The sequence below is a fragment of the Channa argus genome, chromosome 18 (genome assembly GCF_033026475.1).
Source record: "Channa argus isolate prfri chromosome 18, Channa argus male v1.0, whole genome shotgun sequence".
In the NCBI taxonomy this organism is placed as follows: Eukaryota; Metazoa; Chordata; class Actinopteri; order Anabantiformes; family Channidae; genus Channa; species Channa argus.
In genome coordinates, this window is record NC_090214.1 from 11,986,704 (window position 1) to 12,013,304 (window position 26,601).

The 26,601-nt window shown below is 37.2% G+C and overlaps 2 protein-coding genes and 1 long non-coding RNA gene across 9 annotated transcripts; 2 read left to right on the plus strand and 1 right to left on the minus strand.

Annotated features, from left to right (window-relative positions):
• The first annotated feature begins 997 nt into the window (after positions 1 to 997).
• Positions 998 to 9,169, plus strand: ccdc80l2 (coiled-coil domain containing 80 like 2). The gene is made up of 12 exons (XM_067483851.1): positions 998 to 1,619; positions 1,705 to 1,793; positions 2,292 to 2,465; positions 2,555 to 2,706; positions 3,008 to 3,325; positions 3,458 to 3,695; positions 3,821 to 3,977; positions 5,334 to 5,470; positions 5,847 to 5,998; positions 6,215 to 6,318; positions 7,100 to 7,180; positions 7,313 to 9,169. Exons 1-12 carry the CDS (start codon positions 1,340 to 1,342, stop codon positions 7,693 to 7,695), a joined length of 2,265 nt encoding a protein of 754 aa, XP_067339952.1. The 5' UTR covers positions 998 to 1,339; the 3' UTR covers positions 7,696 to 9,169.
• Positions 7,411 to 25,251, minus strand: LOC137103465 (uncharacterized). 3 transcript variants are annotated; one of them, XR_010911515.1, is made up of 5 exons: positions 25,078 to 25,251; positions 24,254 to 24,347; positions 22,246 to 22,271; positions 21,997 to 22,105; positions 7,411 to 7,546 (listed from the first exon to the last, which is right to left on the minus strand). It is a non-coding gene; the product is annotated as an uncharacterized lncRNA (long non-coding RNA). The 3 variants fall into 3 exon arrangements; XR_010911513.1 differs by lacking the exon at positions 7,411 to 7,546 and having other exon boundaries at positions 17,529 to 22,105; XR_010911516.1 differs by lacking the exon at positions 7,411 to 7,546 and having other exon boundaries at positions 17,529 to 22,123.
• Positions 11,400 to 24,057, plus strand: fyb1b (FYN binding protein 1 b). 5 transcript variants are annotated; one of them, XM_067483846.1, is made up of 19 exons: positions 11,400 to 11,627; positions 14,130 to 15,129; positions 16,863 to 16,998; positions 17,094 to 17,167; positions 17,592 to 17,614; positions 18,121 to 18,170; positions 18,602 to 18,728; positions 19,653 to 19,812; positions 20,043 to 20,163; positions 20,619 to 20,638; positions 20,787 to 20,859; positions 21,053 to 21,139; positions 21,668 to 21,708; positions 22,016 to 22,097; positions 22,262 to 22,361; positions 22,664 to 22,826; positions 22,985 to 23,018; positions 23,117 to 23,148; positions 23,261 to 24,057. In XM_067483846.1, the coding sequence occupies exons 1-19, from the start codon at positions 11,415 to 11,417 to the stop codon at positions 23,281 to 23,283; spliced, it is 2,559 nt and encodes an 852-aa protein (XP_067339947.1). In that variant the 5' UTR covers positions 11,400 to 11,414; the 3' UTR covers positions 23,284 to 24,057. The 5 variants fall into 5 exon arrangements, with proteins under 5 accessions (XP_067339947.1, XP_067339948.1, XP_067339949.1 ...); XM_067483849.1 differs by lacking the exon at positions 11,400 to 11,627 and adding an exon at positions 13,757 to 13,827; XM_067483847.1 differs by lacking the exon at positions 21,053 to 21,139.
• Positions 25,252 to 26,601: the final 1,350 nt, after the last annotated feature.

Consider the following 26,601-nt stretch of genomic DNA (forward strand, 5'->3'; position numbering starts at 1 on the left):
AACAAACACATATGTAATTTCAATGTTTGGAAGAAGTTTCTTCTTTTCCTTTCAGCTATTCCCTTTCAGGGGTCACCACAGCGAATCATAAGCCTCCATCTAACCCTATCCTCTGCATCCTCTTCTGTCAGACCAACTAACTTCATGTCCTCTCTCACTACATCCATAAATCGTGTCACTTGGTAATCTGTTGCTGTTTTTAGTGATGTGATTTGCTCGAAGTTAACATAAGTTCCAAAATGTTTGTGATTGATTTACATATAAATTCACATTTCATAACAATTTATTAGGAGACAAGGTTTCCATTTGAAATTATTCACATTTTTTTGTTTTAAAAATTTTTACAAAACATTAGAGATTCTCACATCCATGGGTACATTTAGCCAGGTTTGTGAGCGCTTGTGGTGCTGTTTAGAGCGAAAGTATAGTAGGAAGTAAAAGTCTATGCTCAGTCTAATTTGCCTATCTGCACAATTGGTTCAAATTCACAACTCAACTTTTTTTAACTGCAGCATCTGTGTCATCCCTTTTTTAAAAAGCTTTAACCCCTGCTGAAATTATACCTGCTGGCTAAACCATAATACTTCTCATTTTTTTGTTTTATCCTCCATATGTATGGCAGTCAGCAGTGGTTTATAACACTGAGGTTTTATTTTCTCATGGATAGTTACAGATGTTTAAGTCCTCATACTACTTACATTATTATCAAGCATCCGTGCATGAGTTTTTGCATGTGTATGTGAATGCACACATGAGAGTAAGAGTACCCATGTGCATACATGCATATAAATCCAATAATGACAATGAGTGAGCTACACGTCTACTCTTTCTGCTGGAAACCAAAGCAACACCACACACAAACACAAGGAAAGTGTGTGTGCATTTATGTGTGCGTGTGAAAGGAGTGTAGATCGTTGAGAAAGAAAAATGCTTTGAAGTCAGAAAATTCCAGGAGCCTGCATATAATATGAACCAGGACTGTGTCTCTGTTGCAAGGAGTGCAAAGTCTCCCCACTCACTCTGTGTCTGCTGGAGAGAGGAACATCATTGTAGTCCTTGCTGTCCATTTTTATTTGAGATTTAATATAGATTCATTCCACCTGTTTTTTGCTGAATACTTTCTGTGGGGTTTTCATCCTGCATTTAAGGTATGGACATTTCTCAGATGGGAGTTTTCTCTCCCTCTTGAATCGCTTTGAAACTGCTGGGGAATCCATCTTGTCTGCTACAGATGCAACACTGCTGCATCTGACGAGGCAGCATTGACCAGCACAGCACAAATGTAATATTTCCAAAGGAGCATTTCAGTACAAGCTGTTCACCAAATGCATCTGTAAGGATGTTCTGTTTCTGTACCTCACGCTTCTATCTGTTGTTTGCTGTCCTGTGGAGCCTCAGCTACCTGAGTGTTCTTACTGCCTGGCCAGGCATCACTCTAAACAAGCCCAAATATGAGTTGGACCCTAATGTGAAAGACTGGGGAGACTATTCCGACATCCCTCCAGGAATTGAACAGGGGCTGGGGTTGGATAAAGACGGAGAGCATGGAGGAAGCAGAGGAGTTTTAGAGTCATCATTCAGCCTGGATCCAGAGATGGATTTCTTAGCTGACTTTGCAGGCAAGAGTAATCAACTAGTGAGATGATGTAACTATTTGTTTTTCTACCTATAGTGCTAACAAGGCCTAATGTTTCTCCTGTGCAGGTAAAAAGCGACTGTGGGTGATAACAGCTCCATCACACAATGATCATTACCTTCAAATGATGGAGAAACAGCTGGAAGACACGGAGCAGGTACAGTCCTTAGAGTTACACTGATCAGCCACAACATTTTAATAATTAATGTACTGTACATGTTTTGCCAAAATTGCCATAATTAGTTGTTAGTGCAGTACTTTTACTTAACTTTTTAAATTTCAAATAATCTGTTAGTAGATTGTAAACATTTTAATTGGTACCTGTAGTTGAGAATTCTTTAGGCCAATATTTGCACTTTTATTGAACTTTGGGTACTTCTACCACACAGTATACAACACACTATCTCACATTTGGCTGTGCAGCTGCAGACTGCTCAGAGTGCCAATGCTGCCTCCTATTTTCATCACCAGGGCTAATTTTGGGCTATTTGGTGTACTTGCTGTTTAGTAACATTCTTTATAGTGAGAGAAAATGTTTCCGATTTGTTTTATTTAAATTGTAAAAAAAAAGTCACATGAGAATTTGACTTGATATTCTACATTATCTCATAAGTGATTGAATAATAATTCTTGTCTGTCTTCTGGTCTTTCTCAGAAAGGTCTGAACTGTCGTCTGGCAGAGAGAGACACCTTCATCATCACCATCATCCAGAATGCCATGATGGAAGGCCGAATCCAGAAAACAACTTTCCAAGGAGATGCAACAGTCGAGAACCTAGACCCTGACACCGTTACCAAATTGCTGCACTACCTGGAGCTTACAAGCCAGGTACAGTCTTTTCACACACAATTGTTTTTAATGTGTGCTTTTACCCGTTATTCAATTGTTCATGTTTTATTCAACACCGATAATTTTAGGAACAACAGTTTACCATGGTGGTTCTGAAGAAGAACCTTCGGGTCAGTGAACGGTTCCCCTATCCAGTGCGTGTTGAGGCAGTTCTAGAGATCATAGATCAGTTCCCAATGAGGAAGCTGGAGAAGATGACCAGAAAAGGATCCAACCTGAGGTTCCATTTTACCACTGTGCTTCTAACTGTACTGCACTAGCATTCCTTTAATCATTCTTGCACCCATAAGTTGTGCAGAAACTGGGTTTTTGGCAAGAAGCTTCCTAAATTTATGGAGAGTGTAAAATTAAGTTAGAGTCTTCTGTTGGTTTTCTTACATTCTAGTTTTGGAAAATGCAAACTTTGAACGAACTTTTAATTTGTAGGCCCTGTTGATGCAGACATTTTAGTTATTCGGGTTAGTTTTTTATTTTGGTTGAAGTTATAGAGGTAGAATCAACACAAATCATTTTTATTTCAGGTGTACAACCACTAAGAGGAAGGTCTTGATGAAAAGGAAAATGATAAAGAAGAGGGTGCTGAGCCCTCAGAGCCGAGGAAATGTGACTTCTCTGGAAGCATTACGAAGGCCTTCACAGAACAAAAAATCTGCCTTGAAGACTAAGGTCCAAGAAATACTAAGTGGGCGGTCAAGGTTTGTTATCCGTAAGCAGCCTACTGTGGGGTCCATGGGGGCAACGGAGGGGGGTGGTCGAGCCACGTCTAATGGACAGGTGAAAGACAAAGTGTTCAGGCCTCCATCCGTGTCAAGGAGGAATGGAGAAGTGAAGACACACAGGTACGAAAATGTTTTAAAGTAAATGGTTTGTGTTCCCATCTAGTGTATCATACCTGCTTAAACATTTAACTAGATAGATATGATTTTAGTGCTGGATGAACATTAAAGGCCTTTTTTTGTGTTGTATTGCAGGCCTGATGCTGTGGAAGATGGAAGAAAAGGACATGGGGGGGGAAACAGTAAAGATAAAAAAGAGCAGAACGTAAAGGAAAACACAGAGGAAAAACAAACCTCAAAGAAAAAGGGCAAAGGAAAGAAAGGGAAGAAAAGGAAAGGAAGAGGGAAAAAATCCAACAAAGATTCCAGTGATACAGATTTAACAGCCCTGAAGGAGCTTATAGACAGTTTAAAGGGGAAACGAAGGTTGATGGTGAGAACTTTCCATCTTGTAGATACATGTAAAAGGTTGACTTTTAAGATAAATCCATCTTTACGACACCTTGCTGCCATCCAGTTTTGAGTCATGAACCTGTTTGTGTGTTGTCCTGATATTAGCTGATCTCAGCGCCCAGCAAAGAGGCAGCACTGTACATTCAGCAGAAAGAGGAGGAAGAGAAGCATCACTGTGACCTCGCTATCAGGAAGATCACTGTGGCCACCATTGTGGGTGAAGGCAGTGGAGCCACACTCAGGGTGCAACACCATCAGCTTGGTAGGAACCATTTGTACATTTATGTGTGTGCTTTTGTTTTTATGATGTAATTGCAACTAAACCATTTGGTTTGGTTCTCTCTAGAGGTAAAAGGTACAGATTTTATCTCTTCATTTGCAGTTACAGCTCCTGTTTGAATACTCTGACACAAGAACACATTGTATGTATTTCTAAGCCATGACCAAAGGCAAATTTGGTGTGTTCCCATTTACCATGTAAGAGGTTTAATTCCCTGGGAAGTACAACAGTCTGTAACTGTGTTTTGACTCTTCCATGTAATAATGTTGCTGTTTTTCATGTTTTTCATGTTTTATCCTGTTTAATTCAATTTATTTCAAATGATTCTGTCGCAGACCACTCTGTAATTGAGTTGCCAACATAGTGTGTTTTGCATCTATATGCAGTGGAATGTCTGTTTAGACTTCAACTCTGTGATGATACTAGGCACTATTAAAGCTAAAGGCAAATTCTGTGTACACTATTACAGGGTAGCTACGTATAACACATCTTAGTTTAGTATGTGAGCATGCCAACAATGGCTAAATGGAAGCAAACACAACCTTCAACACAGCTGTAGCCCATAGGAATGTAATTTGTTTTTGCAGAAAGGTCAGGGACTACCAGAGTCATTAAATTCCCCCTGACGGACACGTTTACCAAACTCTATGCAAATCTATCCAATAGAATGAGACATTTCTCGCAGAACCATAAATATTAACCTCACAGTGGCGCAAGAGGAAATTGTCAGGGAAAGCATTCTTAACAGTACAAGAGTTCATCTTTGTTCATCGAATCATAGCTGAGATTTTGTATTTTTTTCCCCAACTAATAATCACAAGTACACAAAAGGCTTGGTTTCAAATACAAATCACAGTTTGACTAACTCTGCTCAGGCATGCTTTTGTAAGCATTTCATATTTTAATCATAGTCATTTTAGTGTTCTTCAGCTCATTTTGTTGTTCCGTGATTCAGTGCCAAGTAACACTGTCAGTTTCTAAATGCAGTGGTGTGAAGTAGGTAAATATACAGTCTGATTCGCCCATTGCAAAACACTGTACAGTCTGGGAAGTTAAATTTTAACAGGCATCATTGGAGCCCCTATTCAACAATCTAAATTCAAAATATTGAAAAAGCACATGTTGACAGTATATACACCTAAAAAGACTTGCAGAAGATCACACAACTCATTATAACAGCACTGCAATAAATGCCATCTTTGAAGGTTGTAATGTTTAAACATTGTTAGTGTTGATGTGACGTTACAGTGATTCATTACATAGTAAGATTTTTCTAATATTTTGTCTGCTTCCTAGGCTGTAGGTCTACATGTTCACAGATTCATTCATGTTTTTCAGAATCAGAGCCTCCACGCATTGAACTCTCAGATCAAGGGTCAAATTCAGGCCTAATCTCCCTGTTGAGATCAGAGCTCAGGCTGTCATCCTCTGACCTCTTTTCCATGACAATCACAGACTACGATATCAAACCCAATGTAAGAAAGGGTCTCCTCAGCTTTTGATTCTCTTTCTAGTTTTAAATGCTTGCCTGCTTTTTTCCAGCACAGTTCTCATGTGGAACCAGTGTTATTTCTTGTGGTTCAGAATGAAGAAAACATGCACCACAGAAAGCGAAGACATTTTTCAAACGAGCACAACAGTGCATCATTCACACAAATATTTTTGGTATTTAACTTAATATGTTTGAACAACAATTTAATACTAAAGCAGTTTTTGTTTGTTCTTTGGAACTGTAGCTGAAGTAGCTTTGTACAGACCACTGACATTTATTGAGATGTAGAATGAGGAATACAAATACAGTAGCAATTTTTTCCTCTAATTGTTGAAATTAGCTACTGTCTTTCCCCCTAGAGAGTCTTTGAGGCTCCGCCATCAAGTCCTGCTCTGTTGGAGTACATTGACAACTTTCCCTCGAGGCGCTCAGAAATAGAAAGGGAAAAGAAGAGTCCTCCTGTCTGCTCTAAACACACACAAGAGCATGGACCTGAGAATTCACTACTCAGGTGCAGTAATTCATGGCTTCTTAGTATATGCACCCTTTTTTAATGCTAGTAAAAAAATTCCAATAAAATGAAAAGAGAACAAACTTCAGCTGCCTTCAGATGTTGCTGCACAATATATTTTTGTTGATTTCTTATTAAATTCAAGTTAGGATTTTCAGTGTCATGAAACAAATATTCATGACAAAACTGAAACTTAAAGCAGCCTTTGGTTTTTAGGTTCATGTCCAAGCGGAGACTGTTGCTCATCTCTGCACCCTCTGAGGATGACTACTCTTTCCAACAGCAACTCTCTGCACTTAGTGGACAGGAGTGTCACCTCGGTTAGTTGCACACTACTCTTAAAATTAATTACAAAGTTTTAATTTTAGACCTGTGACGATTTGTACCGAGAAGGACCCAAAAGAAGACAACGTGAGAGCAAGTAAAGAATAACCCAGTTTATTGAAAAAAAAAATCTGAAGAATTAAACAAAAAGTAAGATGTGAAAAGGGTCACGGCAGGTAGTGAATGCTGAACAAAAGACTAAACAAACTATTAACTCAACTGAACACCAGGGAAATTATAAAAGAAAAAGAAAATGCTACACAACTCAAACGTCGACAACAGGAGTTATACATAGTAAACCAAGATAAAAACTAGCAAAACAACTCAGGAATAAAATAAGACACGCATGTGAAAAAACTACTAAACCAAAATGAACACACGGAAAAAGACTAAGGAGACTAAAAAAAGAAACACGCAAAACCTCAGACCAAAAGTTGCTTGGGACTAGAGTCCAATTTACAGAAGCAATTCAAGATTGCTGGGGTCAAGTAAATCAAGAGGAGCGCTGGGAAAAGCTGGACCTAAAGAGTGAGGGGAACAGGTACAAACAATGAGGCATAACGAACGGTAAAGCTTAAGAAAAGGACTAAAAACAGGAAGCAGGGCTACAAAATAAAAGTCCAAAAAGAGGAAGTGTAACTGAGGGCCAGACAGTGACAAAACCAAAGGTAGACATTCATGAATTGATATGAAGAGACTTTTACTGCCCAACAAGTGTGGAAGAAGAAAATGCTTTTTCCTTGCGGATAACCGGCACAATTCCTGATCTTTCCTCAGGCATTCGCCACTTTGCCATGTTAAAGCTGACTGGAACAGGAGACATAGCATCAGGAACTGTTGAGCTATTTCCACTCAATGGTGAGTTACAGCCATGTGGAATGGTCCAGATACTCAGGAAAGTAATGGAAATCATACTTTCAGTGTTGTGCATACATGTGTGAAAGAAATTAACCATACTTTGTAGTTTTTACCTTGTCATTCTTCTTCCAGGCCACAGTAGGAGTGAGGTTGAGCCTTTGTCCAGTGACATGGTTAACAATCTGAGAGAAGAGCTAAAGATCAGTAAGGACTATTTCAGCATGCTGATCGTGGGGAAGGATGGTGAAGTCAAGACGTGGTTCCCATCCCCTGTATGGTCCTTCGATAATATCTACGACCTGGTGGACTCCATGCAGCTTCGTCTCCAGGAAGACAAGTTGCAGCAGAGACTGGGGATCCATTGCCCTGAAGACAGAGGAAAAGGAGACAGTGAGACAGGACACTATGGCGGCTATGATGAAGACACAGGGGAAGAGACATACATGTATCCCCGGTCATGGAATGGAGCAGGAGCAAGAAGAAGAGAAATGAAAATGATCAATCTGTATTCTTAATATGACAAAGAAAATACATTAACACATGGATTTCCATATGAGCAAACTAAAATCCATCTTCAGGACTCAAACTCCCTTAAAAAATCATTTATAGATAATGATGATGATGATGCCACCATAATAAGCTAATAATGAGTAATAAACCAAAAAAAAAGAAGCAGAAGGCACTGGAATATTATCATTAAAAAAATTCTTCTAATAGTACGTCTAATATGACGTTGATCAGTGTGTGGAAAATGGTTTCATGCTGACCCCTGTCCACCAGAACACTAAACCTAGCTGGGGGTGTTAATGTTGTGGTAACTGTTCTGTAGAAAACATGGAGTTTTGTTATTTGCTGATTGCAGAAATGAAAAAGAGTCCATCCAAGGCTGGGCCGATTGTGCTTTTGGCAACACTTCTGTCCAATCACATATTCAAACAGAGAGTTGATGTTGATGCTGAAACTGGATTTAAATGAAACAAAATGTTCTTTTCTTTAACTCTCAGCTAAACATCTGTTTTTTAAGAGCTACAGTCCACAGACACTCCAGGGTAAGTAAAACAATCCGTAACTGATGGTGCACACTTGAAAGGCCTCAAGACATTTTTTATAGCATTTCTTTGAACAGAATAATTTAACTTGACTGCATTGTTTTTTAATTGTTGAAAAAATATGTTAATTCTAAACACGCATGGTACAATAATTCACAGGGTCAATTTAATTTAATGGTCCTACTTGGGAAATATTTCAATAGGGAAATATCATGACCACACATGATTCGTCTTTATAAGGAGAGATAAACAGTAAAACCCTTAGGCAACCATCAACTTTGCCGTTCTCTTTATTAAGCCATTAAGACATATCTAGAAAATTTGAAACACACACAAACAAATATGGATATATTATTTAAACTTACTTTAAAACCTCTACATTTGAAAGTCAATATTTAGTGTGACCTCCTTGTGCAAACATCTTGAATACTTTTGCAGGGACTACCTTTAGGCTTTCATAGGTAATCCTCTGGTATATTAAATCAGGCTTCCTTCAGCATACCCCGAAGTTCTTCTTGAGACTGTTTTTTATGACTTTCTCTGTCCAGGTAATCCCATTGTGCTTCTATGGTATTCAAGTCTGGATTCTGTGGAGGCCAGCCTAAGACTGCCAAGTGTTTTATCTGTTTGTTTTTCTAAATATAATTTCAATGCCTTAGCAGAGTGCTTGGGGTAATTGTCATTCTGAAAAATAAAACTGTTCCCAATCAGACTCTTTCCAGAAAGAATGGCAGGAAGAATTAAAATCTGTCTAATCTGCAATGCACCACCTCTCTCTAACTGTTCTTCTCACATATTCTCACACCCAATTATCCTTAACCCTAATATCTTTAACCCTTATCCTAGTCCGGATCCCAGGGGGCTGTAGCCCATTCCAGCAGTCACTCGGAAAATTCACTTTGATTTATCACTTACTAAGAAAGTGGGTTCTTGGCTGTCATCATTTCACAAAGGCCTCATCAATTTTCTTCAGACTGTGGAAGCATCAACTTGGCATCAAGATGAAGGTCCCAGATGCTGAGCAGGACCTTGCCTAAGAGTTTTTGCACTGTACTGTATTTTATCTAGTCTTACAGAAAAGTATGCATGGCTCACATGGGGCCATGGGTCACTTACAGTAGGTTGTTGAATATTCTTGACATAACAACACTGTAGTTAGTAAAATAATTTTTATATACATATGAGTGTAACTGCACTTTAGAAATACTGTAGAGAGCAAATCTTAGGGTAACTGAAAGCATGACCTGCAGCTAATCTTTACAACAGTGAGAGAATGAACTGCATTTAAATATGAACAATGGCAAAGAAAAACACTTTAAATACAGCAGAAAGAGAAAAGGAACATTTTTTAAAAGTATTTGTGATTCATTGCCTCAGCATAATTGAAGTAACTCTACTTTAAATTTCCGTCTTAATTTTAAAAAAAGGTGGAGAGAAAAAAATGGATCCCCATTTTTTTCTCTCCACCTTTTTGGGTAAAAATAAATAGAAAATATTAAGTGGGCAACCTGTCTGTCTAAAATTATCATGTTTTCATGAAAAAACCTGAGATACTTCCACACCCACTTTGCATGATTATCACACCATTCAGTGATCTTTATCTGTTGTTATCAGCACCATGGATATGAGCCAGTGGGTACATGCTCCACAGTCTAGTGTGTTAGGTGACTAAGGACATTAAGCTCTGTACTTAAGAACTTTTTTTTGGTACTTGTATTTAACTGGGGTCTTTCCAATTTGGGCTACTTTGACTTTTACTCAATTAGAATTAAGAGGAAAATATTATACTTTACTCCTCTACATTTATTTTACAGCTTTACTTGCTAGTTACTTTTTTCAGATGAAGATTCTTAATACATAATTTTATTAACTAAGAAATGCTGATTATGGATTGTTATTATTGATTAACCACCTGTCAGCACAAAAAGTGTTTAAAATCAGCAGAAACTTTACCAGCTCTGCTGATTTTGTTCCACACCAAAATACTTTGGCCCTTATTTCTCCTTAATTCCTATAACTTTTCTTTGTCAAAAATTTTACCTCTGATGTGTTTGTCAAAAAAATCTAGACTTCCAAATTTATGTTATCAACAGCATCACAGTTTGCAAAACTTTATTTTCTTCGAGGAGTATTTGTACTTTTGTACTTTAACTCAAGTAAAAAAATTGAAGCAGCACTTCTGATTGTAATGGAGCATTTCTGGGGGGCACCTAAACTTCAGTATTGGGTTTTTGTACTTTTACCACCCTCACTGAAGCTCAGTAAGTCATATTATGCCCTACATATTATTTAGCATAAAATAATATATGCTTTGGGTTGTGTTTATAGACAAACACAAGAAGGTTACAGGATTATGGAAGAATCACAGGATGGGTTAAAATACAGAAACCTTGTGGGCAACTGTGGCTCAGGATGTAGAGCAGTCATCTACCTGAACCCAATATTAGTTGCTTCGGGTGAGTGTAGGCCAGGTGCTTGTGAATAGGAAGCAGTGGTAAGTGCTTTGGATACCGATAGGGTAAAAAAGCCCTATTTAAGTTCAGACCATTTACCATTTGACTAAATTAACAATGACTAACAATATCTAACACAACCCAAACTGGTGTCTCTGGTCTGAAAGTCTTTTTTAATCCACCCATCTGCCCTGACCTCACTCCCCACAAAGACTTTGTTGACTTTGAATTGTTCCACTACATGCACCACCACTAGCTGTAACATTTCTCAGAGCCACTAGATGTCACCAATTTCCCATCTTCCCACCTCCTCTCATTCAAATTTCCACAAGGTCCACAAGGACCCCTGCTCTGCTTGTTTTTCAACTTTCACTACCCACTACTGATTACCTGGATCAGCTGTGTTTTATCAGAAGCTGGAAGATACCAATTTAGTTTGGCCTCCTCTACTCCAACACTCTGCTATACTCCAACACTCTTCAAAATTTGGTATCTTCCAGGTTTTGTCATATCATATTTGAAGCAGTGCATTTAGCTGCTAAAGAGCTATTCTCTTTGTGGTTTGTCAACCTGCCACTGAATGAATGAGCATCAATTGTTAAGCACAAGAGGAAACTGCTGGGAATTTGCCAGGTATAGGCAAATTCATGAGATCAAAACGCAGAGATACTGAGGCTGTGAGAGTCACACACAAAACACATACAACTAAGAGAGGAAGTCAGTTGTAGACAGATGCTTATGTCACTGACCAAACTGGAGCAACCCCTCACATACAAACACGCAGACTCACTTGCTCAGTGCCACTCAGTGTGCCACTATCTCTGTATTGTCTCTTCAACAGCAACAGAAACTCAAACAGATACACGGAACAAACACTCTCAAACCACTTTATCTACCAATCAATTGGACATAGCAGAGTGCTCTGGGATTGTTGTCCTCAATATGGTGAGTACAATATTACAATTATTCTTTGTACCATCCAGTGAAAGAAAGCTGTTGTATATGACATCACTACATATAAATTGATGTAATAAATAGTTCTTTGTAAGAAATCATAAGCTCATTCCTGTGCACATGATTCTGACTGCCATTTGTTTGGGCAAGACAATGCGTGTAACATAATTAGAAACAAAATATTAATTTAAGACATTAGATTTGACAGTCAAGACATTTTTACCATATTTCTTCAAAATTATTGTGTAAAACCAGGAGAAGTCACTCATTGGGTGGTTTTTGGTTTTGCATTAATTAGATTGAGCAAGCCAACACTGGCCCTACTTTTAATCACACTGGAAATAGAAATCATAGTTCCTCTTTGCTGAACCCAATGGTTCATTCTGTCCTATGACCTTTTTAGCAGATTCATGGACTGGAAATAAACTTAATATAAGTGCATAGTTTGCATTTTTATTGATATTTGCAGTCATAGCGGCTACAGGCTCATCAAAGTGCCATCGTCTCTGCTTAATAATGGTGTGGGTTTCACTTCTTCCTGTGAATTTTCTTCTGCCAAATAACAGTGACCCTGTCCACTTAAACAATACATCAAACCAGTCAACCTTAAACCAGAAAATACACTCATTCTGTTGGGAGTTTTACTTCTGTCCTAAACGAATGCAGACTGACAAAACAGGTTCTAATGTTTGACATTGTGAGTAAGTGGTGATGTTCGTATATATGAATCATATTTTGTTAAATAGAAATTTGTTTCCAGGATTTGACAAATTTTTTCAGTTGCAACTGAAACTACACAAATATTTAGAGAAGCAGTAATTGCAATAGTCTGGTAGAGAACATATTGGGTAAGTTTTAGATTACCGCTGTTGAAAAACAGAAGCACTTGAGAAGATACCTTTCTCCTATTTTTGTTCTTCTAGTTTCACATTCAAACAAATGTCGGGGGATAAAATTACTGTATTTCATTATGCCATCGTTGCTGGCACTCCTCCTAAAATCTATCTTTTGAGCACCAAATACACAATCTGAGTTGTTTGAAAGTTGTCTCAACAAACCCAGCAGCTGTTGCCACTAGCACATTTAAAATGGATACAAATAGTGTCAGTTTTTTACAGTACAATAAAATGTTGAAAAACGTCTGAAGACAGTACTGAAGCATTATCCACGGTATGGGCTGTCAATGGGCTAAGTGTCTTGCTCAGGGGCACACTTGGTGTGTGGGCTGGGATTTGATCTAGGTGACTTCTGCATAAGACCATGATGCTCTACCAACTGACCCATTAGTGGGATCATAAAACTTATTAAAATCTATTCTTGACAATGTATTACATAAGTTTTCAATGTCTGTTCATGGCAACAAAAAGCTATTTTATTTTATCCCTAATAATAACTTAAAAAAACAATAAAAAGTGACACCAGACAGGACTTTGTTACAAGTAATCTAACTGAAACAGCAATTGCATTTCCTCTTAAAAATATAAGCCAAACACAAATAGTAGTCTATAAACACATTTGTTAGGAGAAAGCCCATTGTGAGAGCATGCTTATCAGGCTATACCAATGAGTGTGGCTTGGTTTTTCCCTCACTCAAAAATAGCACACAGAAATCCTCCTAATTACAATATTACATACACTAGCTTCTTTTTACTGGCTTTTCCAGTAGAGATTCTGTTTTTACAATTTCCTTTAAACTATAACTGACATTAAACTTTCCATTTAGCTTAACACAGCACATCTATATTTTCCAGTGTGGTTTTTCCCTCTTTTTGAAAGTTCAGCTGTGCAAATAGCAGTGACTCTGTGCCCTCAGGCTCTTATCTCCATTTCCTGGTATGGAGTCTGAGTCCCGTAAAACAAGACTCATTAAAATAGGTGTGGCTGCTACTTGGTCATTCAATTGTGATACTTTGTGAAGCGGCTGCCGGCCTGGTACTGGACCAAATCTGCTATTTTGGTTGCAAATTGGTGGCCTATCCATTTGTGGAAATGTTAAGTGTAATAATCTGTTCAAATGCATTACACTTCAAGGCTGAGGCTCAATGAAGCTCAAAACAAACACTGCAAATGTCCATGGCCTCTTTTTTGTTTATCTACCCTCAGAAGCCTTTTTATAGCAAAAATCATATGACAATATGTGGTGGGACTGTAATGAAGCTCTATATATCAGTTACCAGCAGTGATGATTCAGGTTAGTCAACAATGTGCTCAGTAGCAAATACACTAAATTATGTTTATGACAAAGGCCCCAGCTGAAGGTATTTCAAAAGGATGAGCCACTGACCCTGCAGTTAATAAACAAGCTTTGCTTCCTGAGTCAGCATTAACACCACCTTCAGGCAGATTGTGTTTCTGTTTTATGTCTTGGATTTGGTGAAGTCATACTGTCTTCTAATATGCACGACACTATGAATCAGCTAGAATCTTATGATGTTTGAAATTTCATTTTTGATTATCAACTCTCCTTCTGGTACTCTCCTCTATTCATTGCAGGAAAACAAGGCTGATATAAAGTCCATCATGGCTCGCTTTCAAACAAGTGGGTCCAGCACTGACGAGCCTTCCCCTGCATCGGCTGGACGTACAAAACCACTTGTGCATTCCGCCCTCTCTTCCGGCCCAACCATACAGCCAAAAAAATCTGTTGTGGAGAGTCTCTCAGGCAGTGCAATAAATACTCCACCTAAACCACCTTTCCTAAAAAAGGAACTAGCTGCTAAAAGTGATACAGAGGTACACGAGCCAAACAAAACTAAAGCCCTGGCTAGCAGGTTTGCCAACACTCAGGATGACACCAACACCACCAGTAAACCTTTTCTTAATAAATCCATTACCCCAAAGTCCCCTTCTTCACAGGCACTTGAGTCTAAAAGCCCTGTACAGAAGCCTCCTCTCAGCAAGCCCCCTCTTAGTAACAGCTTCTCCGACTCCAAACATGTCTTTCCTAAATCATCTCCAGCACCCACTGCCAAGCCCAGTTGGATAAAAGATGACAGTGGTGGAGGTGCACCATCCACTGCAGGCTCCACGGCACCCAAAATAGCTCCTTTACAACAAAAGCCAAGCAGCAGCATTTTAAAATTACTGCACCAAAATGAAGATCTTGGAGAAGCTAAGACGGACACTGCAAATAAACCTACACCTCCAGCAAACTCCACATTTAAGGCAGCCTCTAATTTCAGGACTGCTCAGAACATATTCAACAAAGAGGAGAAGAATGAGCAGTCGGATGGTGGTGGAGCCAACAAACCACCCCTTGCTTCTACTAACTCGTTCCCTCCTCCCAAACCACCAACTAGTAAAAAACCTAGCATTAAGAATCCACCTAAGTCTTTCCCTCGGGCCAGCAATGTTAATGATGCTGATCCTTCAGGGCCCAAGCGTAACCCACTACCCAACAGTTTAGCTTTGGGTCCTCCTCCTGCTAAACCCAACCGCCCCCCCAAAGTCGACCTGGAGAACTTAAAGAGAGGTGCTGCACCCTCTGACGATGGTAAGTTTGAGTTTAGTAAACAACGTTGTTTGTTTAATAATGACACAATTATAAGTAGATCAAGGGAAGATCCAGTAAGGAAATATATATAAGTATTTACAAGTATTATAAAATATAATAAATAGTTATACAGCTAGCTTATATATTAAAGTGTACTCAAACTTGACACTGCGAAAATAATTGCACCCTAATGCTTGGTGTCATGTTACTTTCAGGACTCTATTGAAACGCAACTGGTCATTCTGCATTTATATTTAACAGAAGTACTTCTGAAACTGTAGAGACCACTGTTAAACATGAGCTGTGACTTATTTATCTGGTAAATGTTTAAGTATTTTGAATTCCTTTATCGGTATTTCTGAATAGATTCTGAATATTATTATTATTATATATATATATATAAATAATATAGATATCATCGCCCTCAAATGAAATGCCACATATTTATTACGTGTGTTATGTGTGATGTCTTTTTATATGACTCAACAGAGCTGTAACTATCAATAATAATACAGAAAAACTTGGAAACTTGTGGCCTGTGCTGGAAATGTAAGACGCTTACATTTTATAGTGAACTGTTTACCGCAATATTTTTAGCAATCAATACATTTGAACCTATGCAAGTATAACTTTTTCAGTACAAATTTATCCACGGTCAGACAGAATGTCTGTCCACCAGCAGGGACACACATGTGGCTTCACAGACAGGGGGACTTCAACTATCTGGCTGCCATCACATTATTTGTTTTGAATTTAGTATGATATGTCTTTGTTCCCCTGGTCCCACTCAGCACGCAACAAATATAGTGCATCAAACACTGCAAAAGTTGTCAAGACACTTCCAGGCAAAATAACAGGCTGAAACATTTTGAGTAATCAACCACCTCTCTGAGCTAATCCTGGACCTTCCAGTCGAGAGGTCTTAATCATGCAGGCCACTTTGTCTTATGATAAAATAAAAAAATAAAAAAAATAGAAGGGGTTCCTGTATAAATGTTTTAAATGCATTTCCTTTCTCTCACTAGCAGCACTACTTTGGACACGTTCAGATGTGTGAAAAAGCACCAGTTGATGTGGTTTTAACAATGTTAGCAATGCGTAGCCTGCAGTTGTTGAGTTCGCTTTGAGTTATCTGACCACACTGTTATGCAAGCATTCACCAGTTGTGCATCATAGAATAAAAATAAGTCTTTTGAAATATCTAATTTAATTTCTTTTTATTTGAATTTTTAAAAAATATTTGTATTTTGTATTATTTATTTGTATTTTGTACATACTGTAGAAAATGTTTTCAAGGTACACAGGAGTGGCCAGACATGAGATAACAGAGCAAAGAGAGAGAAACACTGCTTCCTCTATTTTATATGGCCAAGTTCCCTGTACAGTTTCTCCTTTCTCCTCCCCCCTCACTCTCTGTTCTGACAGCTCAGTTTGTTTCACCACATGGGGAAGTAAGTTCTAGAAAACAGTAATCGTTTTTAGCGAGAAGCTCTGTTTTTAGAGATACACCTGACCTGAATTTATTACCAGTGAAAGGTGAAGGATGGCTAATGGTTGATGAAATTCATCACAAAACATGGCCTAATAAAGCCCATAGAACACAGGAGATGAAAATAAGTAATAGATTATGATATTGTTGTCTGTGTCACATGAATATTTAGTAGATCTGGAGGATTGCAGAGGAAAAGATCACTTTAACTGAATTATTCTCCAACACCATGTTTTGGTCACAGGTCCGGGCATGCTCAAGAAACCCAGTATCACAGCTCATCTGGCCTCTCACCCCAGCAACCAGGTGACGCCAACCCAACCTCCTCAGCCTCCTCAGCCTGCACTACCCAGTCTTCCCCCACGACATCCAGGATCCATGTAAGTTACACATTCCTTTATTTGCAAACACAGATGATATTTGCTGAATATACAACTACAGTTAACAACCAGTAAATACTGACTGTACTTTTCAGGCCCCAGGACAAGGACATCTATGATGATGTTGATGAACCAAACAGCTGTCCTCCACCTCTACCATCTTCTGCAGGTTCAGTAACAGTCATTGCTTGATCAAATGTAATGTGTCTTGAACATCATGTTGCAAGATGGTGATTTTTTTAGCACCACAGGAAGACATAATACCACTGTGTTATACATATCACACATCAAAACAACTATGTTGTCAGTATATCCTATCAGTTAGTATTGTGTCTTACTGCTTTAGTACCAATCTATTACGTTTTTGGGGTTCTTATTTTGGTTGTTTGCAAGTGGTAGTTTGCGTTTGCAATTCTCTAGACATTCTGTAGTTTAGTACTCTTTGTATGAAACAACAGATAAAAAGTGATTCAGCAGCACCATAAAATTATAAACTTAAATGCTAAAAATAACTACATTTCAGTGGAAAGTCAGATTATGATGGCTTTTTATTAATTCCCATGTAATGTTGATTCATTGTGTCTCTTGTGTAGGTCATCCAAGTCAGAGGACAAAGGTGAGACACCTAGCATTACTTTCATTTACATAAATACAGATTTGCATGCAGGTTTATGTGCAGATACATATACACACACACACACACACACACACACACACACCCAAACAGTCAGATAAGGACAAGAATGTTTATGCTTAAAGACACGTGACTAATAGATTATTTATAATAAGTAAATAGATGTAAATAGATTTAAAATGTATTAATAGAGCAAATGGGGGAGTGTAAGTACATCAGATTGACCTTCACATGCAGAAAGAGGAATGTGTGAATCACAGTTTTCAAAATACAAAATAATACAAAAAATATGAATGGATAGTATGTCATGCAGAGACACAGCAATCCCAGCAGAAATATCTGCAGCATAATGAAAGTGAACATAACAACAAAAAAAAAACATTTACAAAATGAAAACAGAAAACAAACAATTTTTTTTTACATGAAGCATGTATTGTATGCGGTGTGAAAAACATACACTGAACTACTGTTTTGTCTTCTCTGTTCAGGATATTGATGATGATGACGGAGAAATGTATGAAGATCTTGATGAACGATGGTGAGAAAATGTTTTTTTATACACACTGATTCTGCCATATCTTAATTTCAGTTTAGATTTGTCTGTGTATGAACACACTAGTGAAGTGGGCTTATTTAGTCTCCACCATGTACTTTTTCAAGCCTACGTTAACACTGTCTCCCTTCAGTAGTCGGTTTGGTTCCAGTTCTAATGTTTCTTCACTAACACTACTCTCTGGTGGTAGTTTTGCAACACTACAGGAAGTAACTTGTTCTAACTTAGATAAAGGTCTCTAAGCCTTTTAAAATGGCTTTATTTGTTTATATGGGGATCATTTTAAATTTAACTTAGCAAACACTGATTATACTGTAATCCAAGTAAGTAAACAGTATAGTGGTCAATAAAAATCAGTTTCTGACAACTGAGAAATTTCTGTATTTTGCAAATTCTTATTCTCACTCTCTTAATAGGGAAGTAGCTGAACAAAAACAAGATAAGAAGGAGAAAGAAAAGGAAGATAAAAAACGACAGGAGGCTGAGAAAAAGGAGCAGAATCAACGTGAGAAGAAGGAACAAGATGCAAGAAAGAAATTCAAAGTGAGTGAATTGACTGGAAATGGTTTCACATTTTGGGAAGTATACTAATTTGCTTCCTTCTCTATAAAGTTAGAGTGCACAGCTTACCAAAACTTCCTTTATGAAAGAACATTTGTGCTAAATAAATGTGCAATATCATTGTGTTATTACGTTTGCATCCCCTTTCACTGAAATAGTTTAAGGGGATACAAATGTAACCCTCAACCTAACGTAACTATAGCGCACATTCAGCTAGTCTGAAGGTTCTCTCATCATCAAAAGTAACAAAAATGGTTAAGAAATGTATTAAAAAGTTACAGTAATGTAATACAAATTACATCAGTACAAAGGTTTGCATCTCCTTGATAAATTAATTACTAATTACCTTTAATTAAGTTCTGATTAAGGAACAATTATACTAGCTGAATGTGCATTAAATATGAGTGAAGAAATATCTTTTCTTTTACTCTTTTTGACATTTCAAAATAAAGGGATGCAAACCTCTGAATCCAACAGTATATTGAAAACAGTGGGAAATAATCATCCCGTCTCTGTGCAAAGATAAATAAGACTGAACAACCAGCAATTTAAAAGTTCATCATTTAACATGTTAACAGCAAAATGTAACTTTCATTGCTGTATGAGACTAGAGCAGGAGATAGTTAGCGAAACTGACAGACTAAAAGAAGAAGTAACAGCTACGGTGTGCTTTTTTTTACTCTTTATTTTACACCACTGTTCTTTATAGATTAAACAAATGCTATTTTTATGAACTTGGCAGGCAGATTTTGTTTTCTTTGCATGAAACCCTGACTAAATGTCCCGTTTTAGTTTTTATGCTGCACATATTCTCATGCAACACATGAATATGCTTTGTCTGCCCTTTAAACCATGTCATAACTACATTTCATGATATACTGTATTTTCCCTGTGTGACTGCTTTAGCTGGTTGGCCCTATCGAAGTTATCCACCAAGGGAAGGCTCGTGTGGACTGCAGGGGTACCAAAACCGACCTTGTTCTGAAGCAAGGGGAATGTCTGGACATCATACGTGTACAGGGCAACCCAGAGGGCAAATGGTTGGGGCGGACACAGGATGGATCCAGTATGTTCACATATTTATTCATTATCTCTTACATTGTCTCTCAATATCTTTTACCTGATGCCTGATATCCCCTCCATCTCTTCTGGAAAAAGCAGGGTGAGGTTGGCAGTAACACCTCCAGTTTATCAACTCTAAATCTCTATATTCTGCCCAAAAATCAATTTACACCTAATCCTAATTAAGAAGAAGGACTCCAATCAATACATATTTCTGTCATTTGTCTCCAACAGTTGGCTATGTGAAGACCACTTCAGTGGAAATTGATTTTAACACTCTGAAGAATCGTCAACCTCAGCCGGCATATGAACCTGAGGTCTATGATGACATTGATGTGGTCTCCTCTGATAACAGGTACCAATATGAAATGATGCATTCTTATTTTAAATCCGTTTTTTTTTTTTTTTTAATTGCCCTAAGAAGTTGCCCTTTTGGAAGAATGGTCAGAAGTGAAATGGGAAGTACATTTTCTATTTTAAACTGCCAACAGGGAAACGTCAGAATAACTAAACACGGAAAAACATGTTAGCTGTTAAAAGTTCAATGTTTTTGAGAAATCAGTAGAAATAAATACACCAAGTAAGATTTTTGGCATTTTCAGAAAGATTCAAGTAGAAATGCTCAAGCAATCCCTCAACACTGTCAGAAACAAAATAAATTAGTGGGTTTTTTTCTGGAACCTTTCTGGGAATAATTTAATTCTGAGCAAAGAAAGCTCACTAAATTCAAGAGTCCTTCACATTTAAATACAACATGCTTATGTTGTATTTATATCATAAATGCATCTGTCTTTTCTTGTCTCTTTACAGTGGGAGCAAAGGACCAGGAGGTATGCTTATAATCTTACATATATTTCATACAGTTCCGTTACAACTCTTTTATTGAAGAAAGTGTTAAATTAATATAATGAATTGAGATTTTTTGTAACAATATAAAGCATGTCACCAATCACATGTGTATTTGCTTGGGTCTTTTAGTTGTCCTGCCCCCACCCCCGGGAGAAGGAGGAGAAATATATGATGATGTTGTTGATCTAAATTTGGACATCAGGTGGGAACTGATCTATTGATTTAAAAGAAATGGGTAGATAAAGCATAACTTTAAAGTAGGATCTGTTTAAGTTTTTCTATGTACAAACACTGAGTACTAATGCTAAATGTAAAGAGATACACGGGAAATATGTTTTTAAAAATGGAACCAAAAAAGCAAATGCATATCTTTTTATACTTGGCTGGCTCTCCAGTCCCCTGGACCCCAGGTCTTTTCCTATGAAGCCCCGTGGCTTCCTACGGATGTTTGACCGGAGCAGACGTCTTGCCAGCACTAAAGTGTAAAATACACTCAGTAGTAAGACTGATCTTACATCTACTGTCCGCTGTTGTTAATCCCTAATCTTTCAGCCGTCACTCTTTTTCTAATAGCTGAACAGTTTCTGAAGTTGCATTCAAATGTTGATTGTCTCCTCCCATCAGCAACAGATCAACAACTTCCCGACTATCTGAATAACACTGATGGACTTTAATTTTCAAAGTGGCTATTGCATGAACGGTCTTAGAGACTAGAATCTAACAGTGTTTTTTTCTGTAATTACAATCAGTGCAGCTGATTAGCTGTGATTTTACTAATCCTCATCAGTCTGTAACTGATGTATACCTATGGACTAAATCAGAAAATCAAGACATTATCCGCTAACACCCATCAAAAGCATGTTTAAACAAGCATACTAATTAAAATATCATTGTAAATACTGAATATGATTATTAATTTGGCCTGCTTTGAATCATATTAACCTACTTCTACCTGATAACATTGTAATAAAACATGTAACACTTTAATCATTTATCTTCTATTGTGCCAGAGTGCCTCCACCCAGCCAGTTTTCTGCAGAGGGGAATACAGGTATTACTCACTATGATAAAACTACTTTATGACCCTTTTCAGTTTGTGTTTCTGTTATTTACCAATATACTGTCATCATAACTTAACTGCTCTTTACCAAAAGTCACGCAGAACCACATTTAAAGAATACTGCACTGACATATACCTTATCTCTAGCAAAACTGTACCTGTATTCTTTTACACCATGTGAACTATCATAGGCTTTAACTTTATATAGAGCTGACATCTGTGTCAATGGATCTTTATCAAAATCAGACGTCTAAAAGGTTAAGATTTCCCCTTCGCTACCTTTTTTTTCTCCACACAGATAAACCAGGAGCAGCAATTGATGAGGAGATATATGATGATGTTGACTCTCAAACCTTGCCTCCTCCTCCTCCGATTAGCAGGCAAGTCTCTGTCAAAACAATACAATCTGAGAGTGTGTGTTACTTAATAATTATTTAAACTGTTCAAATGATTTGAAGATTTACTTTAATAATCAGTCCCATTATATGTTTCCTACCAGCTTAAACTATTATAGTTTTGTTTTCTCACCTATGTTGCTGTCCAGTCTTCCACCCCTGAAAGGCAAAAGCAAAAATGAAGAGATGGACCCAAAGAAGCAGAAGAAGTTTGAGAAAGAGGAGAAGGAATTCAAGAAAAAATTTAAAGTCTGTTCCTCTAAAGTTTTTTTAAGCTTGCTCATCAATTCAGTCATCTGACTGTTACCAGGATTATATCTGCTGAAAAATCCCCTCATGTGATTATGAATTGTTAATACACTGAATAAGGATGGGACAGTAAAACAAGTTTTTTTTAATGCATTTTATTAGAATATTCAATGTAACCAACTCTGTTCGTAGATAATTAAATGTAAACTCTTGAATTACATTTACTTTTCAGATATTTTTACCTTATGTGCTCCCCCTCCCAAAAAAACATACAAATTGACAATTATGTGTATTTTCTTCAGTATGATGGTGAAATACAGGTGCTGTACCAGGTGACCATCATCCAAACACTTACCAATAAGAAGTGGAGTGCGAAAGAACTGCAAATTAAAGCAGGGGAAAAACTTGACGTCATTGTTAAAGCTGTGGATAACAAACTGATCTGTCGGAATGATGAGGGAAAGTGTGCGTATCTGCTCTTTTTTGTGTGTGTGTTCGCAACCATAAAGACAATTAATCAATTCAAGTATTTTATGTTTCTGATTACTGATTGCGCTTCATCATTCTTTGCACCACAAAAATTGCATCATCTGAGTCTAAACTCCAAAATCTGTATTTTCCAGTTGGTTATGTTTCGACCAGCTACATTGTTACAGAGTAAGTACCACGAACATTCACAAATTAATGCACACATAGAATAAGAAAGAGACTCAGCAACATACCATTGGTACTGAGCATTTCATTTTTGTTTACAGCGATGGTGATATATACGATGATGTTGGAGAAGGTATGCTAAGTTCATCATTATCATTACAGGAATTGATTTCACAGTATACCAAAATCATAATTTAGGATAAATATATACTGTATTTTTAATGAATACTATATGTTTTTTTCAGATTGCATCTATGACAACGATTGAGCAACATTCTGCACTGAATTATTTTACACTGTTCATGTTATTTATTAGGTTTATTGATGGTACACATTGGAAGCACCTCTGAGTCAACCTGACAATCAGACAGAATTAATATTCACTTCATTATTTTGTTGCGGTATTTGAATTATTAAAAGGATTAACATGTGGGCGACAATTCAGAGTTTTGGAACCAAACTTGCCTTGGAACTTGGAACTTGCCTTGCCTTTGAACAATGTTATCCCTTTACACTTTGATACTTAAAAAAAACAAACAAACAAAAAAAAAACAAAACAACAAAAATGATTTACTGCAGTTATGTTACTTGCAACATCTCTACAAAGTGGGAAGCATTTTTTAGAACAACAGTATTTCCATGTTTTTGTTTTTATATTTTATATACCTTTTGTATTCCTGTCAGTTTTGTTTCTTCTCTTGCACCGTTGTTTAGAAACTACACAGCACTGAATTTACATGTATGCTTTTTACTGTACTCTGCAATATCAGAACAGCATCATGTTTACGCTGCTATAAACATAATTGCTGTCTATGATATGATGATGATCATATCAACCTGTTTTCTTTGTCACAGGTTTCAACATCTAGAATAAACAACTGTTCTAGTTCCAAAGTGCTTATGACAAACTGTGCTTAGAGTATCATACCAGTTTTGAAAAAAATGTGTGTTTGTATTTTCTTTACCCGTGTTTGTACTGTATGTCTCACATCATGTACGACACATTAACAATTGTACAGTAAACTTAAATTATTTGTTTATACACTGTTAAATGAGCACCATAATGATTGACTATACTCTCCTCTGTGCAGTTTGTGCAAGAGGGGAATTAGCAACATCTAGTTGCAACAATCTGGGACTACAACAATCGCAAAACGGCCGTCAGATTAGTAATTGATCATTGTGAACAAAGATAATAAATAGTAATGTTTCATATATTAAACTAATCTTAAACTTACCAATTTTCAACAAAAGAACACAGGTGAAGCAGTGCCACGGGTGAGGTGTAGCCACATTATATCCTTGACCCGGGTCCACAAAACGTTGATAACCCTTAAGGCATAAAAAAATAAAATAAAAAACGATTAATTATTTCAGGGCTTTATTAGGTACACCTGTACAATCTAATGCAATCCAACAAAGCCGCTTTGCCATGAATTATTATTATCATTATTATTGAGGTCATAGTGGCTAGTGTAGTAGTACTGTGCGCCTTATATTAGGAGGTGGTTCTAGTGTCTTGCCCTCCTCATTCAATTTTAATTTATTGGATGTTTTCTCCTTGACTTAGATGTTTTCTTGCCTTGTACCTCACGTGTACATCTCTTTGGATAAAAGCTTTTGCTAAATGACTAGATGTAAATTTCAAGGAATCGCATTAGATTGTACAGGTGGACCTAATAAAGTGGCCAGTGAGTGAACATATAAATGCTGCTGCTGCGATGATTGTTGTTCATTTTTAGTTAAGTAAAAGTAATTTAATCAAGCCTATTGACTTTATTGCTTAAGTGTATTTGTGACATTTACCTTTGTACAAATAATATATAATTTAATTAAGCTATAACTTCATAAACCCAATTTCCCTGTCAAGTTAAATTAGGTTGCATTTCGTTTGAATTCACCCAAACGAACAAAACATATAACGTTGAGGTACTGTGGGACCAGAGCTTTTCAACTCAATATTTGGAAAAATGTACTGCTACTAAAAGACTTGTGTTACGTGAGTTCGCTAACTGTTGCTAACGTTATATTTATTTCTTATCTGTGTAACGTTAAACATTACCTTGTAAAACTAGCGGATCTGTGAACTTTTTTCTGTTGCATCAGCTCCTTGTTCATGGTTAAAAACCACACGACTGAAAACAAATTGAGACAAAGGGAGAAAGCCAGTAGTTTTAATTTCTTGAAAAAGTATAACTAGCTTTTAGCTTCCTTGGTAACTGTGTGCCTCGGACAAAAAATTTTAAGACTTCCGCTCAAGCCAGGAAGTTTCAATCTCGCTTCACAATGGTTCCTCCGGTTGCAGTGTCGCCGCTCATCAAGGTAATAACACAAATTGTTTTTCCAGACAATTATTGTACAAGTAATTTTGTGACTATACAAGAAGGACATTTACTTATAACCTACCCTTCACTCTAAAGACGTGCGGCTGTTAGCAGACTGGCCTGTTGAGTTATCTGTTGTAGTAGCATGCTAGTATTTGCTAGCTATGACATTGAGAGAGGCTCATAGACCATTTTTCTGCAAAACACCAGGAACATATCTGACTTATCTGTGTGATGCGGACATAGTCATTATTATTATTATTATTATTATTATTATTATTATTATTATTATTATTATTATTAGATGTAGAACTACCCTGAGGTCAGTGAGTCATCTCAGTCAATAATCGCAAGGTTAGGGTCATTTCATTTTAGCTGAAAGATCAGAGAAAACCTGAACGTTACTCGTATTAACGTTACTGCTAACGCGTGCAGTTATTTATCCTTAAGTTAAGTATTGTTTAAATCAGAACTGTAAAAAAATTATTAAGGTGATCAGCTTGCAGTTTCTTAAAACTGTCACAATAGTTATGGCAGTGGGAAAACATGATCTTGAAAACATGATCCGTCAAATTGTGGACAGCTTGTATTGCTGACATGTCCCAGCTCACATAGTTGCGTTCCTTAGACATAGTTGTTTCCATACATTAAACACGTTTGTATCCCTTTTTTTCAGACTGGCAGGTGGTCTGCCCTGCTGCTCGGTGTCTTGTATGGCAAACAGAGGTTTGGTAAGTTGTGTGCCCATGGGCTAGTAAGAGTTTTTGTCAAACTGTTGCAAAGTGATATTATCGTATTTCACTCCTTTAGTGTGACTGTTCAACAGTGCTCAGTTTATGGCAGATACTTTATTAAACTTATGTCAGGTCAAGATATCTCCTATGAAAAGAATGATGTCATTATCTCCTGTGTATTAGAAACCTAATTTAACTGCAACAGGCCAGTGACCGCCCAATTTCAAAACAGAAGGGATTATGTGCAGTTTTCCATTTGCAACTAAACAAACACAAAAAGAATTTTAAAAAATAAAGTAGTTTATCTGGACTGTGCTGCATATTATTTTGGTCACAATTAAAAAAAAAATCAGAAGAGTTCTTTGGTTTAAACTTGTTTTGAAATGACATGAATTTGAGTCATTTTCTTATAGTGACACTGGTTCCCCACCAGATGGGTCTTTTCTTTTGCACATAGATAGTAATAACTAATAACCTGTTATGATGATATTCTTATTTAGACTACCTAAAACCTATTGCTGAGGAGGA

Coding starts and splice junctions, on each gene's coding strand:
- ccdc80l2 (XM_067483851.1), top strand. CDS start 1,340: ATGTTCTGTTTCTGTACCTCACGCTTCTATCTGTTGTTTGCTGTCCTG. Junction 2,707..3,007: donor AGAAAAGGATCCAACCTGAG/GTTCCATTTTAC, acceptor TTTTTATTTCAG/GTGTACAACCACTAAGAGGA. Junction 6,319..7,099: donor TGGACAGGAGTGTCACCTCG/GTTAGTTGCACA, acceptor ATCTTTCCTCAG/GCATTCGCCACTTTGCCATG.
- fyb1b (XM_067483846.1), top strand. CDS start 11,415: ATGCTTATGTCACTGACCAAACTGGAGCAACCCCTCACATACAAACAC. Junction 20,639..20,786: donor TGGGAGCAAAGGACCAGGAG/GTATGCTTATAA, acceptor TGGGTCTTTTAG/TTGTCCTGCCCCCACCCCCG. Junction 22,098..22,261: donor CCTCCTCCTCCGATTAGCAG/GCAAGTCTCTGT, acceptor GTTGCTGTCCAG/TCTTCCACCCCTGAAAGGCA.